The 17351-nt window shown below is 38.5% G+C and overlaps 1 protein-coding gene across 1 annotated transcript in view; it reads left to right on the forward strand.

Annotated features, from left to right (window-relative positions):
- The window catches only part of ANO4 (anoctamin 4), a 310379-nt gene that overhangs the window by 219744 nt on the left and 73284 nt on the right, over positions 1-17351 (forward strand). Inside the window, exons 10-14 of the mRNA XM_040637073.1 lie at positions 2919-2974; positions 5295-5416; positions 8622-8756; positions 9796-9892; positions 14526-14586. Coding sequence (XP_040493007.1) covers positions 2919-2974; positions 5295-5416; positions 8622-8756; positions 9796-9892; positions 14526-14586 — 471 coding nt within the window. The remainder of the gene's footprint in view (positions 1-2918; positions 2975-5294; positions 5417-8621; positions 8757-9795; positions 9893-14525; positions 14587-17351) is intronic.

Below are 17351 nucleotides of genomic sequence, written 5' to 3' on the forward strand. Positions count from 1 at the left end.
TATGACTAGAAAGGAACTTCCTCAACCTTAGTAAAGTACATCTATAAAATACTTATAGTTAACATCATACTTGATGTTAAAAACTAAATGCTTTCCCCCCAAGATAAGGAACAGGACAAGTATGTCTTCTCTTGTATTCATCATTTTGCTAGCCAATGCAGTAAGACAAGAAAAGTAATAGGCATCCAAATTGAAAAAGAAGTAAAACTATCTTTAGTCTCAGAAGACATGATCATCTGTATAGAAGCTCCAACATGATCTACAAAAACACTAGTAGAATGAGTATAGCTATGTTGCAAGAAACAAAACTGATATACAAAACTTAATTGTATTTCTATAAGCCAACAACACACACTAAGGAATTAAAATTTTAAAGACCGTGCCATTTATAATAATATCAAAAAAATATGAAATACTTATCTGACAAGAGATATGCAAGGGGTGCCTGGGCAGAACAATCTGTTGAGCATCTGATTTTGGTTACAGCTTGGGTCATGGTCCTCAGGGTCCTGAGACTGAGCCCTGCGTCTGGGGTCTGTGCTCAGTGCAGTCTGCTTGGGACTCTCTCCCTCTCCTTCTGCCTCTTCCCATCTCTCTCTCTCTCTCAAATAAATCTTAAAAAAGAAAAGATATGTAAGGTGCATATACTGAAAACTACAGAACATTTGTGGGAGAAATTTAAAACTTTAATAAATTTACCCTGATTCACCCTGTTCATGGATCAGAAGACTCAATGTTGTTAATTCTCCCCAATTTAATCTATAGGTTCAGTGCAATCTCATTCAAACTCCTAAGGTTGTGTGTGTGTGGCTATGGAAATTGACAAACAGATTAAAAAATTCATAACCTAGAATAGCCAAAGTAACTTTGAAAAAAGAAAAGCACAAATGGAGGGCTAACCCTACTTGATTTCAAGAATTATTATAGGCCTAAAGTAATCAAGAGTGTGGTATTGATGTAAAGATAGACAAATAGATCTGTGGAACAGAATAGAGAATCCATGAGTAGAGCCACATATATGTGGACAATTGATTTTTGACAAAGGCTCAAAGACAATTCAGTAGGTAAAGGATTCTCTTTTCAAAAAATGGTGCTGGAACAATTCATACCCATATGCAAAAAAAAATGAACCCATATATAAAAATTAATTCAAATGGATCATAGATCTAAATATAAAACCTAGGGTCACCTGGTTGTCTCAGTCAGTTAAGCATCTGACTTCAGCTCAGGTCATAATCCCAGGGTCCTGGGATCAAGCCCTGCATCGGGCTCCCTGCTCAGCAGTCTACTCTCCCTCTGTCCCTCCCGCTCCTTGTGCTCTCTCTGTCTCTCTCATATAAATAAATAAATAACATTTAAAATAAAAAAAAAAAACCCTAAAATTATAAAAATTCCAGGAGAAAATCTTTGTGGCCTTAGGTTTTTTGGGAATTTCTTAAACACAATACATAAAAGAAAAAAAATGGATAAATTGGATTTCATCAAAATTAAAGCTTTTGCTCTTTGAAGTGTATTTTTGAGAGAATGAAAAGAGAATCCACATACTATGAGAAAAAAAATTCAAAGCATATGTCTAATGAAAGGCATCTAGAATATATAAAAAAGTCATAACTCAATAATAAAAAAATTAATGGGCATAAGACTTGAACAGATATTTCACAAGAGAAGATATGCAGATGGCAAATAAAGTTAAATATATACCCACCATATGATCTAGTTATTCCACTTCTTAGTGTTTTCCCGAGAGATAAAAGCAGATATCCATACAAAGACTTCTACATAAATGCTCACAGTAGTATTATTTGTAATAGCTCAGGACTGAAAACAAATATCAAGGGGAGTAGATAAACAGTTATATATCCGTTTGATGGAATACTCAGCAATTAAAAAAAAAAGAGTTACAACATGGATGAATCTCAAAATAATTATCCTGAGTGAAAGAATTCAGATAAAAAGGAGTGACGCTGTATAATTCCATTTATATAAAACTCTAGAAAATGCAAACTGATAATGACAGAAAGCAGATCAGTGTTTGCCTTGGAGATGGCACAGGCAGGAGTGCAGTTACAAAGTGGCATGATAAAACTTTGGGGTATGGATATGTTTACTATCTTGACCATGCTGATGGTTTCAGGTATGCATATATATGTCAAATCTTCTCAAATTGTATGTTTTAAATATGTGCCATTTATAGTATGTCAGTTATGCCTCAATAAAGCTATTTTTAAAATAATTCACATATCCAGGGCATCTTGGTGGCTCAGTCGGTTAAGTGCCCAACTCTTGATTGCAGCTCAGGTCATGACCTCAGTCAAGGTTGTGCAGTCGAGCCCTGCATCAGGCTCCATGCCCAGCGTGCAGCCGGCTTAAGATTCTGTCTCTCTCTCTCTGCCTCCCTCTGCCCCTCCCTTCCCTAGTGCACATGTGCTCACTCTCTCTCTAAAGAAAAAAAAATCCACATATCCAACACCCCTTCCCCATTTTATGTATGAGAAAACTGAGACCTGAGGACAAGAGGACTTTTTCAAAATCATACCGCTAGTCCAATGTAGAAGGATTAGATTTATCCACATTAAGGCTTCTGGATAACAACATAAAAAGAGCTCCTGGTAGATCTTTTTTTTTTTTGGTATGATAAATTCATCCACTTTTCTCAGTACATTCTCATCTTTGTGCCAGGCACTGTAGTAGTATGTTTACTGTTTTCTTTCTATTTGAAAATCCAATTTCCCAGCCCTTGATTCCAATTTCCTAGCAGATAGCAAAACTTTCTAAACTGTTGGAGTCCCCAACTGGGTTTGAATCATTTTTGAAAACCTAGATTATTTTCTCCAAAAAGTACCACCCTTACATTAATCTTGAACGTCGTGAGGATTCAAACTCAGTATTAATTCAACTGAACTTTTTTGTTGTTTCAGGTCTGAATCGTTTGCTTACCAATGGCTCCTATGAAGCTGCATTCCCTCTGCATGAGGTACTGTCCTGCCTTTCCTCCTCTGTCAATGTCTTGTTATTAAATCGGCTTCTGGGAATAGTCATTAATTGAGTTTGTTGATATGACATTTGTTCAGAATGAATTTAATTTGTTCAGTGGATAATTAGGGAGGGCCTACTTGCATTGTGACGTCTCTCCCCCAGCATAGATTTATTTCTGGTTTTTTTTTTTTATGTAATTGTAAGAATACTTGAATCAAGAGTCACTCAGCATGAATTCAGAGGAATCACTGAGGGACTCCAAGCCATAAAATTAAAGAAGCATTGAAAAATTGCATGAGGCACCAGACCCATGGGGAAAATGCTCTTGAAACATATAGTCGCTGTAACAAAGACATTTATAGCTGTTCCTTAGAGAGTAGGAGGGAGCCATCTTGAAAAGCCTCTGGTAACCAAAGGGTGATGAATGGAAATGAATAGTATTGTATCTGTTATTGCTTATTTAAGATATATAAATTTTGATATTCTCTTTTTTTGCTGCATAGTTTTTGTCATATTTTAGTACTTTAGTAAATAAAACTGTGGTTATCCTTAACCCTGCTTTCCCCATTCAATCTTGGGTTATTTAACCCAGAATTCTCTTGTACACATAGGTTTTTAGGGACATAATCCTTATGATTGGTGAGAGATTGTTTTCATCTTCATGGTATTGAGCTTTTACATTGTACCAATCACTGTGTGACAAAGAAAGCACAAAGATGATTATCCTCGCCCATGCCCTGTAGGACCTCACAAACTAGCCAGGCTGGAACTCCTGGGAGTGATTTCCAGAAGTCTTCTACTAGAAACAGTGTTAACAGTTTGCCAGTAAGCTTTGCAGAACAGTTCCAACAGTTCCCAAATGGCAAGCCTTTCCAAAACATACCTTTTATTTGGCTTACAGTGCTGCTTCTGTTGTTTTAAACACTACAAGGATGCAAAGGTGATGGAGAATGTTACAAATCTTATTCACTAAGAAAACTAGAAGCTTTGGTCCCAGACCCTATTTACAGACTTCCATGAAACATTTTTGGAATGATCCTTTTCATATGACAAAAGCAAAGATTTTGACCGAAAGGTTTTCTAGAGCCACACACGGGTGATTCTGAACTCTGAAGACGGAGTCCCTCCCCGCCAAAACATCATCTGGCTTCCTATAGTTACTAGTTGGATTGCCCAAAAAAACGTTTCAGAGACAACTGCATCCTCCCACAGCCGAGCCCCTGCCTGTAGTGAGGGCAGTGTCTGATATGGTAGGTGAGCAGAAATATCTGTGCATGTGAGTAGGTGGCAGGTATGAGGATGTCTGAGAAGATGTAGCTCTGAAACCCCATGGAGCAATTCAAAGCCTCTTCTCTTTGGCTTTCTTATCTCAGTAAAGCCCTGTGTTCTATGAGAAGAGAACTTCCAAGTTAGTAATAGCAGTTCTGTTGACTCTTTACTCTGTTTAACTTAATTATATTATTTAACATCCTAATAACCTTCAGAGGCAGAAAAACAAGAAGGGCAGATATTGTCGCCCTTGTTTCATGTTAAAATTTTAAGTAGAGGTTTAGAGAAAGGTTAGCCCCCTCTCGTTATCGTGTGAGTTGTTGGTTGAGCTGAGACTAGAACCTGAGTTTTTTTTATCTCTCAGCCTTGTTCACCTTCCACTAAGAAAGAACTTCTCAGGTTAATGTTAATAATTAGTCAACTTCCAGAAAGTACTTTTTCTGCTTGTGAAACTAGCATTGCCACTAACTGAACTCAGAAAAACTTCCACCTGTGTGGCCCTTGGTCTCCTCATTGGCTCCATGAGGTGGTTGAATTAGATTGAATTGTTGTAATTTTGAGGTTACAGCCAGCTTTTATATTTTAGGATTTTCGTATAGATAAGGCAAGGGCTTATCTATGTGGCTGTTTACTAACTACCCTGTCTTGAGACAAATGGAAAAGAGAGCTAAGTCTTGGGCATGGCCTCTAGGCAAGACACTTTTCACTCAAACCATGGAAGAAACTTAATGAGGCAGGAATTATTAGTTCCATTATGAACTAGGAATCTAAGGCTCAGAGAGCTTAAGGTCTCCTAGCTAAAAATAGCAGAACTGAGTTTGAACTCAGTTCAAACCTGCCTGATTCCTAGCAAGCATGTGCTTTTTACTATATAGCACCATCAACAAGATGATGTCCACAATAACTGCTTTCCTTTCAATAGTGTGGATACATTTCTTCCTTATATCACCCCTATCACTACTCCTTCCATAAAAGACTAGTATTACTATAAGATTTTCTTTATGGCTTTTCTGGGTATTACCTCACTGGCAGTGGTGTTTTTATCCCAGGGAAGTTACAGAAGTAAAAACTCCATTAGAACCCACGGAGCGGAAAACCACCGACATCTGCTATATGAGTGCTGGGCCTCCTGGGGCGTGTGGTATAAATACCAGCCTTTGGATCTTGTAAGGTGAGTTCTTAACCAGCTGCAAATATAAAACTTAAACAGAATGATTAGGGAAGATTGTCAGCTGGGACAAGAAAAAAGTCTGTGTTACATAGCTCTTACTCAAATCCGGCTTCATCTCAAGAAGGCAACTCATCAGAGGACATCGGTCATTCTTGGAAACTAGACCTCAGTCTGATGAGGTTGGTGCTTCCTCCAAAAAGGTCTCAGGAAGGGGCTTGTGAGATCAGTCAGGCCTCCCACAGGGCTTTATCTGGAGCAGGTCATCCACGTGACAATTATTGACAAATTACCAGTAATCGTTACAGAAATGTGACATGTTTACATATATTAGTGACAAATATTAGTTACTATCTATGTAAGTAGGAAAAATGGAGTTCTATCATTCTAATAAATTTCAGGCTTATTGTAATTTTCAACTAATAACCTTTAAAAATTGTTTTAATTCTGCAAATCAAATTAGTATATCAGCTTTTAACCTATGATAACTGTACAGTGGAAATGTATGTTTTTTTAACTATTTATGTCCAACTTTCTACCATGGCAGCATTATACTCTGACATCTCATTATTTATTTAGAGACTGGTTATTAAGGTTGGGTAGCACCAATCCACACTTTGTGGATTCCTTATAAAAAAGAAAATCGTGTCTTATTTCCTAGACTTGATGGATTTGGTTTACTTTCACTAGTGCCCTTAAAAAATGAGCCCAGAGGAAAATGAAATAATAAGACAACTCACTTTACACTTTGTCTCCCTGGGTAGTCACTCTTACTGCCAGAGTCCCTGTTACTAAGTATTTACTTCTATTGACCCAGGGTCATTGATGAATTGTGTACTTTTCTTTGTGTTGGTAGCAAATAATCCAGATGATCTGGGTGAGTGGAAAATAGTTTCTGAGATGAGACCATTTTCTTTTGATCAGTTTCAATACATGCTAAACCAGTGGGGGAAGAAAAAAATACAAGTAAGTGTTCTTCCCAGCCTCAGTCCCAATATTACAGGATTACACTGATTAAAAATTACAGAAAATTACTGCAGGCAAAATATCTGTCCTCCTTGACAGTGTTTTGATTAAGACTTGCAGTTTGTCAATAAGTATTAATTAACTGCCCATTGTGTTTCTAGTATGATGCTAAATACTATTGGCAAAGACCAATGGAAGCCACTATCTCTGAGAAACTCAGTTTCCTTCAGTAAAACAGGCTCTGCATACTTGAAACAACTAGAAAACAATGCAAGACTATGCACAATTAGGTAAAATGTATGATGAAGGTGGTAAGTTTCATAACAATTTGGAAAAATGGAAAGGATAGATATGCATCAGTGCCTCTGTGGAAGGCTCTGTAGAGCTGAGCCTGGAAGAGAGTAGGATTTGTACTGGCCAAAGGGAAGAGAGATGAAAAGCATAAGCAATATTTCAGTAGAATGAGGTCGTGGAGTATCCAGGGAATCTCAACTCTTAAATAGCTCTTGTCCTATAGATTTTGCTTCCTCCATATCTCTTGATTCTGACCACACCCCAGGACCACCTCCACCATACTGCCTCCTTCACCTAATGACCTGGACTATGGCTGTTGTCCCATACTTGGTCTCCCTTTTCCCACTCTGGTCCCTTCTAATCTATTCTCTACCCTGCAGACAGAGTGATCGTTTTGGAATGTAAAGCTGATGATGTCCTTTGAATGTTAAAACTATCTTATGATTTTCCCATTCTCTCAGGACAAAGATTAATGCATTTAGCGTGGTTTACAAGACCTGCCGAGGCCCAGCCTCCACCTACCTCACCAGCTCATCTTTTGTTATCAGTGTTCCAGGTGCACTGCCCCTATTTCACCTGGTCCCTTCTGCCATAGGATGTTTGTACTTACGATGCCTTTGCTGGAAACACTTTTTCCTGTCCCCAGTTCCACCTAGGTAATAGTCACCTCCTCAGAGAAGTCTTCCCTAAGTAGGCTGGTCACATGGTCTTGGTTTATATACTTGTGGAATTATGTTTCTTTCCTTTTGTAAACCCTTTTCCAGTTCTAATTATAAACTTATTTCTTTAATTGACTGATGTCTATGCACTCTGTCAGCCTGTGAGTTGCACAAGAGCAGGGACCAAGCTGATTTTGCTCATCATTGTACCCTCAGCTCCTAGCACAATATTTGCCACATGGAAGGTATTTTTTTATTTGTTGAGTAAATTAAAGAATGTATCTCTGTATTTGGATGTTAGTTGGAAAAGTCTTCAGAGAGCAGAAAGTTTCTGTTGGGACACAGTGGAAGATAGGATAAATAATCTTTAGTCCATCTTTCAGAATTTAAGGAAGCATTGGCTGTTCTAAGAGGAAAGCAGAAGCCAGTATTTGGAATCAGGTGGTCAGCAACATTTGTTTAGAATGAGAATAAAAAAAAAATAATTAGAATATTCTTATATTAGACTGAAAAGTAATTAACTTCTAACTAATGAAATAGAGCAGTTGAGAGGCATAGAAAGCACAATTTGGGTTGTATTTTAACATAAGTTAATAATATTATTAATGGTGTTTGAGAAAGAAAAACAAGGAATTCCCTGGACATTTCTAAACTTCGCACGCTGTAGGGCACTAGGCAGACTGGTTAGTCTCCGAAAAATATTTATTGAGGTAGATGTTGAAACTTGTGAAAAATCATAACTTAAAAGGAAAAGTTGCTCTCAGTGTCAATTCATGTTGAATCTCTGTAATTAGAATTTTTTTCTAATATCTTCTCATTCTGGCATCATAAACATCTTAGCTACAAAATATTGAAAGGGGTGTTTAAAGTTTCTCACAATAACTTTGTTTCCTATTTTTAAAGATACATGTAATTATAATACGGGTGCTACACACAAGCCCACAGAAATGGCGAAGATGAGATTATGCGTTGTCACCAACACTTCAAATTCCCCTGGCTCTGTATTAATAAGTGCCGTGTCTTCCTGAATGGGCTTGGGTTTATTCTGTGTTCTCAGAACAAGCTTGTATATAGTCCTGTTCTTCTATGGAAAGAAAGTTTCATTCTATTTCTGATATATAATAATAGGAGAAGAAATTTAAGCCCAGAGCCTTAATTTGGGCAAGTGCTCTATTCTCTTGGATGCATGTTTATCAGCAAGGCCACAACAAAGTAAAATGAGCAAAGTATTATAATGCCTAACTCTGAACACTTTGCTGTGATTTTCAAGGCGCTTGTGTCTTAAACAGGCGGTACTTTGGAGAGAAGATTGGGTTGTATTTTGCCTGGCTGGGCTGGTACACCGGCATGCTCTTCCCAGCCGCCTTCATTGGATTGTTTGTCTTTTTGTACGGAGTCATTACTCTGGATCACTGCCAAGTCAGGTACGGGGAGCTCTGGGTGAGCCTGCCTTTGCAGAGACGGGTGGTGGTGATTTAGGAATGTTCCAGGACTGTGGGCCCGCTTTTCCTTCTAACTTCTTTCTCGGTCACTCCTGGGAAGAATTCACTAGATCTTGCATCCATTGCCTACAGCTGTAGTCTTCAGTTACCAGGGAAACAAAGTTTACATTTGTGGACATATAAGCCACTCCATGTTCAGAGAAAAATCACTTTCAGTCACTGGCTAAAAGTTGCTTTCTTTCTGGCTTTTTTTACCTTTTCTCTTTCTGCTAATCCGGCAAAATGGTGGGTTAATAATCCTTTTTTATGAATTCTGTGTTTTTACAAGGACCCTTTAAACCTAAGCCAGAAAGACATTTACCAACTTGTTGGGGCCTTGAGAATGATTCAGTGTTGAGAATTGTTATCTCAGCTCTCTCACCAGAGTATAGTTTAGGGTATTCATAGAGATTTTATTGCCTGGCTGGACAATGATCTTAAATAATAAATGTGCCTTTTAAAAGTGATTACAAAAGTAAAAGTGATTGATTTATTCTCCCACCTGTAACAGTATTTTACTTTCTGGTGAAATTGTTAATGGGGATGTAGTTTTCCCCTAGAACTAATGCGTCGTATTTTTATTTACCCCTCCATTATTAGTTTTCATTTATGCACATAGAGATTGAGACAGGCACTTTTAGGTACCTGGTTGTTCCTATAATTCAGTATGAAATTGCTTCAAATCTGTGCAGTGTTGTGAATGACTTTTATGTCATTTAGGGGATAACATCTAACGTTGTGCTTCATGTGTTTTCAGAGTTTAACTTATTAATATGTAAAACCAAGAAACAACCTCATAAATAAGTAGGTTTATCAAATTATTAAAATGTTCAGGTACTTGTTAACAGATAAGGCTAGGAAGCTTCTAAGGACAAAAATCTAATCTGGATCTTATTTAGTGGTTACGGATTCTCGTGAAATTGGAGGGAAAAACATGCTCTTATGTCATTAAAAAGCGGTCCTTTTCTGCTCTCTTTTCCAGTAAAGAAGTCTGCCAAGCTACAGATATCATCATGTGTCCTGTGTGCGATAAATACTGTCCATTCATGAGGCTGTCAGACAGCTGTGTTTATGCCAAGGTAATTTCAAATCTGCGACATTTTAGGTAGATTGAGTTTTTTATACATTTTTTTCTGAGGAACAGAGGGTAACCATATTCTCTTTGTCATTTCTGGTCTTGGAGTCTCAAGTTTATATTGTAGGAGAGAGGTACCTCTGTCACTTGGTATTCTCGAATGTTTTGTACTGTATATGTATTTTAGATGTATTAGCTCTGATTGTCATCACAGGAAGCTGCAATGTGCATACTGCAGAAAGTACAGTTGTTAGAGTCAGAGAAAGACTCAGATCTTGACTCTGCTCTTTACCACTTGTCCTAGAACAAGTTATTTACCTCTCTGAGCCACAATTTTCTTATCTGTAAAATGGAAAACATGATGCTTGTTTCACATGATTGTTATAAGAAATGAGATAAAGTGTATACTGAGCAAAGTGCTTGGCAGATGGTAAGATCTCAGTAAATGAGAGTCACCATCATTTTCCTCTTTCATTATTGTTTTTGTAAAAAGAAAAAATTTAGATTGAGGACTGGTTCAACTATTTGCCTCCTTGACCATGCACATGGCCAGTCTCTTTGAGGCTGAGCTTTCTCATCTCAAAAATGCAGGCAGTGCTACCTGCCTTCTCTGCCCCATGGCTTGTCAAGAAGACCAAGAAGATAGTACATATATGGAAAAGTACTTTGAAAAAAACAAATACATAGCATCATTGTGTCTATTATATGTTACTTCATGTCCCTTTCTCATGTTATGCCTTACTTTATTAAAATTTTAGACACAGGGGCGCCTGGGTGGCACAGCGGTTGGGCGTCTGCCTTCGGCTCAGGGCGTGATCCCGGCGTTATGGGATCAAGCCCCACGTCAGGCTCCTCCGCTATGAGCCTGCTTCTTTCTCTCCCACTCCCCTTGCTTGTGCTCCCTCTCTCGCTGGCTGTCTCTATCTCTGTCTAATAAATAAATAAAAAATCTTTTAAAAAAAAAATTTAGACACATTCATCGAATTCCTTATTTTTTACTTATGGACAGGGTCACTAATACAAAGCAATAGCTGGAGTATGGGCTGCTGAAGACTTTTCCAAGACCACTACCTGTCAACTTGCCCAGATTTCAGATACAAAAAGGGTTGGCACACTTTATTGAATGTCTGCAATCCCTGCAGCTTGGATCTATTTAATTACACTGTTGGCATGGCAGAGTTTTGTTCATTTTAAACGAGGGAATATTTGATAGACAGCCAGGAGCCTGCCCATCCATGATGTCTGTGGCACTGCAGGTGGCCAGTCTATGTGGGTAGAGCCCAAACCACACCAGCCAGCTGTGATCTTAGAACGATGTGGATAAGTGCTGCAAGAGATAAAAAGCACAAAATGCTCTCCCTAGCTTTGGAGAGCCTACAGATAGACCCAAGCTAGTGAGGAAAATTTAACAGAATGAGCTTGGGAAATACAGATTTGGTGAGAATCAAAAGAGTTTTGTCAGTAATATAATCTTGTTTAAAGATCATGAGTTAAGCTTGAATGATTCAGGTGCAAAAATTCTGCTTTTTGAGAATCTCAGAAACCCAGTCTTCCATTGTTGTTGTTTGGGGATGTTTGTTTATATGGTAAGAAATGCCTTGAGTGATGTTCTCTCCTTAGGCGATCCAGGGTAATTCCCTAAGAGGATCATCATGGAAAGTTCAGGGTGCTCAGATTTTATAGGAGCCAGATGAGCAGTTATCCTACTGAACATAAGCTCTAGAATAATGATAATTATAATAATAGCTAGGCTGTAGGTATAAAAGTAGCTAGGCAACCTACATTTTTATTTGCAATTCCGATAGCAACTTCAAGGTAGATGTTATTACTCTCATTTTACTCAGAGGTAAAAATTACTCATCCGTGGTCACACAGTAAGTAGCTAGGCCTTGGTTTATCTGACTGCAGAACTTATCATTGTGCCATGCTGAGGCTACAAGATGTTTGGATTCTGGATTTTAGAGTTGGTCTTGCCTTAAAAAACTTAGTAAAATGAAAGCCGAACAAAAAGCCTCAGATGAATTGAAGTTCTATAGATTTTCCTTTAGAAGTATTTATTAGAAATGCCAGGCCATCAAAAGCTAAGCATATGCTGTATGGTGACTAACATAACATAATAAAAAATTATTATAAAAAAAAAAGAAATGCCAGGCCAATTTCATGGGACTGAAGATACGTGGGGATATTGGATCCAATCAGAGCCCAGATCCAATCTAATCAATGGCTGTTCTGCTGGTCAGGAATGCTTTATCCCCAACCTTTACATTTGCAAGGTCAGAAACCCAACTGAAATTGGCTTAAGCAGAAAGGGACTTATGGCTCATTTCACTGGAAAATATACTGGAATAGCTCACGCTATCTGAGAACAAGGGCCTCAAGGCCTAAACTTGTCCCCCAGGCCCCAGATGTCTCTCTTTGGCCACCTGTCTACATGATCCTTCTGCAGAGAGGTTGTCAGGAAGGTGGCTGCTGACTGACACAACATCAGGCTTATATCTTCTTTGTCTTCTTAGGCATGTTTTTATGTTTCTTAAAAATGCTTGATCTGCTGCTACAGAATGCCTGTTGCAGAACATGGATATTGCCTACTTTGGAATTCCTTGGAATCAGCCATCTTCCCCAAATACTTCACTATTTTGACCTGTGCATGTTTGTCCCCTGGAGGTGTCAACCATTTTGAGTAACAGTCAGAGGCCAGGCACTCAGCTCTCAGTCCTGGTGAGTTTACAGAAAGGAGAGGACAGTGTGTCCCAGGCACCACTGGGTGCTGCACTTTTCCAGAGGACGTTTTTGGTCAACGTTTCGTTTTTAAGCCTGCCTAGAACAAAACAGAATTAGGTGGAGTCACTGTCCCTGGATTGCAATCTACCGGGCCTAGAGTTTAAGAGAAGCTGGACTGAGGAGAGAAAGCCAGGCAGCACCTCCTCATCTCCTCAACCAGGGCCTGGTTGAGTGTCCCTGATGTTACCCCAAGAACCAGCCCCTGTGGCTTAGCCTGTTACAGCTGGTTTGATGGGAGACACTAATTGTCCAATGACCGTTGAGGGAGAGGCTGGAGTAGAACTTACGTATTGCTCCAAGCTAAGCTCCCACTCTGCTTGGGAACTGCCGCTCACTCTCCCTGTACACCACCACCTCCATCACACACACACACACAAACACACACACGCCAGTTCAAGGCAACTTCCTATGTCCCCTCGGGTTTGTCAGGGGTTTTGTTTTTGTGTTTTGTTAGTTCCCAGAATCTACTATCTTGCTTCTCTAGGATTGATTTTGGCAAAGGGAAACATCAGTCTATTTTCATTTACCATTTTAGTAGGAACCAGAAGTCCTTATTAACTCACCCCTCCTGATTCACATATTCCCAAGTAATTGCAGCAGAAAAATGTCTCTCTCCAAATGTTTGTATATCAGTTCCAGGGAAGGTCTCTAATCGATTCTGTTTGAGCCACATGCCGCTAGTGACCTATGTGAGAGACATCTATTACCAGGAGAAGGGAGAGAGGTAATGTGAACAGCCAAAAACAATGACCACCACAATTCATTCCAGAATCTACACTGATGGTGAAGGCTACAACTTCCACCAACTCCCCGTAAATACCCTAATAGCACAGACCAGCCACATACCAGTGGAAACTCTCAGGCTTGATTTAATGCTCAGTGCATTATACAATATGCAATATACAACGTAACACTCCCTCTGGGATATGAAATAAATTGTCTTTTGCCTTGTATCTACATTAGGTATTTGAATGCTGCTCATCTCTCCTATGTTCAAAGAAAAAGAAGGCATAAACTTTTGGAAAATTTTGAAATACTTCACACTCTGATAAAACAGGAAGAGACCTGTTTATAGTTGGCACATTCTCCAAGGGACAGTAAAATATATTTTATAGAGAGCTATAAAGCACCCAAAAATGGTTATGCTTTATGAACGTATCAGTCATCATTTCAGTTTGGCATGACATTGGTGTGATTTATCCTGGAGGCGGAAATGAGCATGGCAGCTTTGCAGGACGAATATCTTTGCTTTCTGCTGTGGTATTTGTGATAGAATATATTATCTAGCAATAAAGTATTTGCTAGCTGTCTTCGTGTTATGTGTAATAGGTAAATACAGTGATTACCTGCAGCTTTCATAAAGGTGGAAGTGAATTTTGTTAATGGTCTGATCTCTCTTCTTTGTAATACTAAAATCCAGAGGGCAGCCCAGAAAACGTTTGCTCAAAACTACACAAACAAAATAGCCATGTTTTCAAAGTGAATAAATGAGGCATTAAAAATAGAAATCAGAAGCCTTTAGAGCAGCAACAATAGTACCTCCCTGGTCTTAAATATAAGTATATCCATATGTCTACATATAATAGTTTTTATGGTGCATAAAAGAAAACTCTTAGCACTATTGGAGCTGCTGATAAATGTTCAACTAGGTGATATCCACATAAAGGGAACAACTTTTCTCTTGTGTATGCAAACTACTTCATAGTTGGAGGAACCCCCTTCTTGATTATGACCCAAAAGTAATATCTCGCAAAGAAACCTTGCAAAATTCATTTATTTTTACAGAACTTGAAAAAATGTGAATTGAAATATAGTATATGAGAAACTAGTTTAACTATGATTCATAATGTTCCCAGGTAACCCACCTCTTTGACAATGGAGCCACTGTCTTCTTTGCTGTTTTCATGGCAGTCTGGGGTAAGTGTTCTGTATCCATGTAACTCGAGTTCCCTTTATATGCTCTATACTATGTACCTTCAGAAATCTGACTTTGTCATGTGGATATGAAAGGAAGAGGCTTAAGTAAATTCAGTTGGCCATTCTATTAGACATGAGCTGATAAAAAATTCATTCAGTTTGTTTAAAAAGTAATGTCATAGAGGAGAAATACATCTCACTTCTCTTAAACCTTCAATAATTTCATCAACATTCCATTATTAAAGCAAAATTCACCTTCTGTTGGAGACAAAAATAAAGCTTATAGTATATCAAAAAGTCTGGTAAAGATCTTAAGTACTCAAAGAAGTATATGGGACTTTCTGTTGTGAGTGGAATCTTTTCCACTAATGGAATCCAGCTAATGTATGAGTGCCCACCTCTAGCTTCCTTCCAGTTCTGGTTAAAATGACCCCCTAAAAACAAGAGCTACTTACAAAACTCAATTGAGATCTCCTAGTTCAGTTTAAGTCAAGAGTTCCATAATAACAGGTGTGATGAAACATTCATTTAAAGAATTTCTTAACGCAAAGAAAGTGCTTAACCTACTTCTTTGTAAAATGGGTTTCATAATACCTTTCTCACTGGATCATTATAATGTTTTGATTTAGTAGTATAGAAAAGTGTCTGGACAAATTTAGAGTAAACAGCTAATGGTGGTTACCTTTGAAGAGAAGTTTCCCCTGTGGAAAGGGTAAGTGAGCAGTGATGAAAGACAGATTTTTTTACACTATATTTTTTCAATTTGGTTTAAATTTTTCACAGTTATTATGCATTTCTTCTAGAACTTAAAATACCAGAATCTCTGTTTTGCTGTTATAAAACTCTGCTAACTCAAGGCTTAGGCTCGCGTTATCCTTTATGTCTGGAAGGAATATTAGATCTCAATCTTTCAGAGACTAGCTGAATTGTCGTCTTCATCCTTTGAACTTCATAACATTTGAGTTCTGGCATTCTTTGGACACTTAAAATGATTTGCATACACAACTTATCTCCCCTAGTAGGTTCATATTCCTCAAGGATCATTATGGTTATTGGCAATTTCATACATTTCTTTTGAAGACAGATTCATATTTGTTGGATGGATGGAATGGATGGATGGATGGGAAAAAAAGGGAGAAGGGATAGAGAAGCAAATTATCAAAAGGGTTTCTTTCTAAGACAATGAATGTGTTTAAATGGTCTCTTTGACAACAGAAAATATAAAAACCTTGTTCTCTTGAGGAGGCTTGTTCTGGATATATTCTTTCTTCCCTACCTAGAGATCTTCAAAGGAAAATCGTCTTTCCCACTACAGCTCTGTTGAAGGAACATATTTTGAAACCTGTGACTAGCCCCTCTCAGTCAGTGGGCATTGGACTCAAAACCTTAGTCAAACCATAGTGTAGTGAGTGGCCTGGAAGAAGACCTGAGCTTCTGTACAAAGAGGAAGTGTAAAGATCACCCATAGGCTATTCTCAAGGATGTGGGTTGAAAAATGTGAAGAGAGACAGGGAGTTAGAAATAGGATTTGAGGGGCGCCTGGGTGGCACAGCGGTTAAGCGTCTGCCTTCGACTCAGGGCGTGATCCCAGCATCATGGGATCGAGCCCCACATCAGGCTCCTCCGCTATGAGCCTGCTTCTTCCTCTCCCACTCCCCCTGCTTGTGTTCCCTCTTTCGCTGGCTGTCTCTATCTCTGTCAAATAAATAAATAAAATATTTTTAAAAAATAGGATTTGACACTGAAAAATGCAGAGAGGACAGGAAGGGGGGAATAAGAAGGAAATTGAGGTTGACCACGAGGTCGAAGCAGGGATCAAGAGAAATTAAGAGCAGGTTTAAGTTATGAGAAATCAGAACCTAGAAATAAGCAAAAGCAAAGTACTAGTGGAAAAGATATAAAGTAGAGGGTCCAGAAGCTCACTGGTAGCCACTGGAAGAAAATGCAAGACAGTCCCCCAAAGAGAAAGAATGTAGCCAAGTAACATTATTAGTAGAATATCAGGGTAAAGACAGGATCTCTTGTGGCTGGAGTCTCTCAAACTGCTGCTAGCTTCTGTATCCTGTTTTGAATAGGCTCTTTTAATTCCCATGGGACTCCTGCCTCCCCTGATAGGACTTGTGAAAAGACATCATTGTCTGTGCTGTACGTTAGTTCATGTGCATTTCTGTCCCTTGCAAACAAAGGAAGCTAATCATAAAAGAATTTTGGTTATGGGACTGAGCTCTCAGATCAAGAATGTATATCGGGTTTTTCTAGAACATATTTGTATTGGTAACTATGATAGGAAATATAACAAGCCACTCAGTGCTTAAACATTGCCATTGTTACAATTGGGGGTACTTTAGAAAATGTATTCATTTATTAAATGAGTGGTTCCCAAACTTTTTCCACTCATGGCACACATATTAAATGATACTGTTTGCACAGCATACTGATGTAGATGAACTGCCCTAAGTGCCTTTGCCTTACCTGCCCCGAGAGATGAAGGGATTATCACCTCTTGTACACCTATAATCATCCCTGGCATACCCATTGGGCAGCTCTGCTTTGGGCCATGAGTCTACTATGTAATGAGTTAATTCTTAAGTATGGAGAGTAATTTACTGGAAGAATTAATACATAAAACTCCCTTACCCTCTTTAGTATTTAACCAATTTTGACTGAAATAATGTTTTCTTCTCCCAGTTTATCCTCTGAGACTGTAGAGAAATGAAATTCTGGTATAATGACATTTGTCTAAAGGGCAGAGGTCATCATCTCCC

The sequence above is a fragment of the Ursus maritimus genome, unplaced genomic scaffold (genome assembly GCF_017311325.1).
Source record: "Ursus maritimus isolate PB19 unplaced genomic scaffold, ASM1731132v1 scaffold_21, whole genome shotgun sequence".
NCBI lineage: Eukaryota > Metazoa > Chordata > Mammalia > Carnivora > Ursidae > Ursus > Ursus maritimus.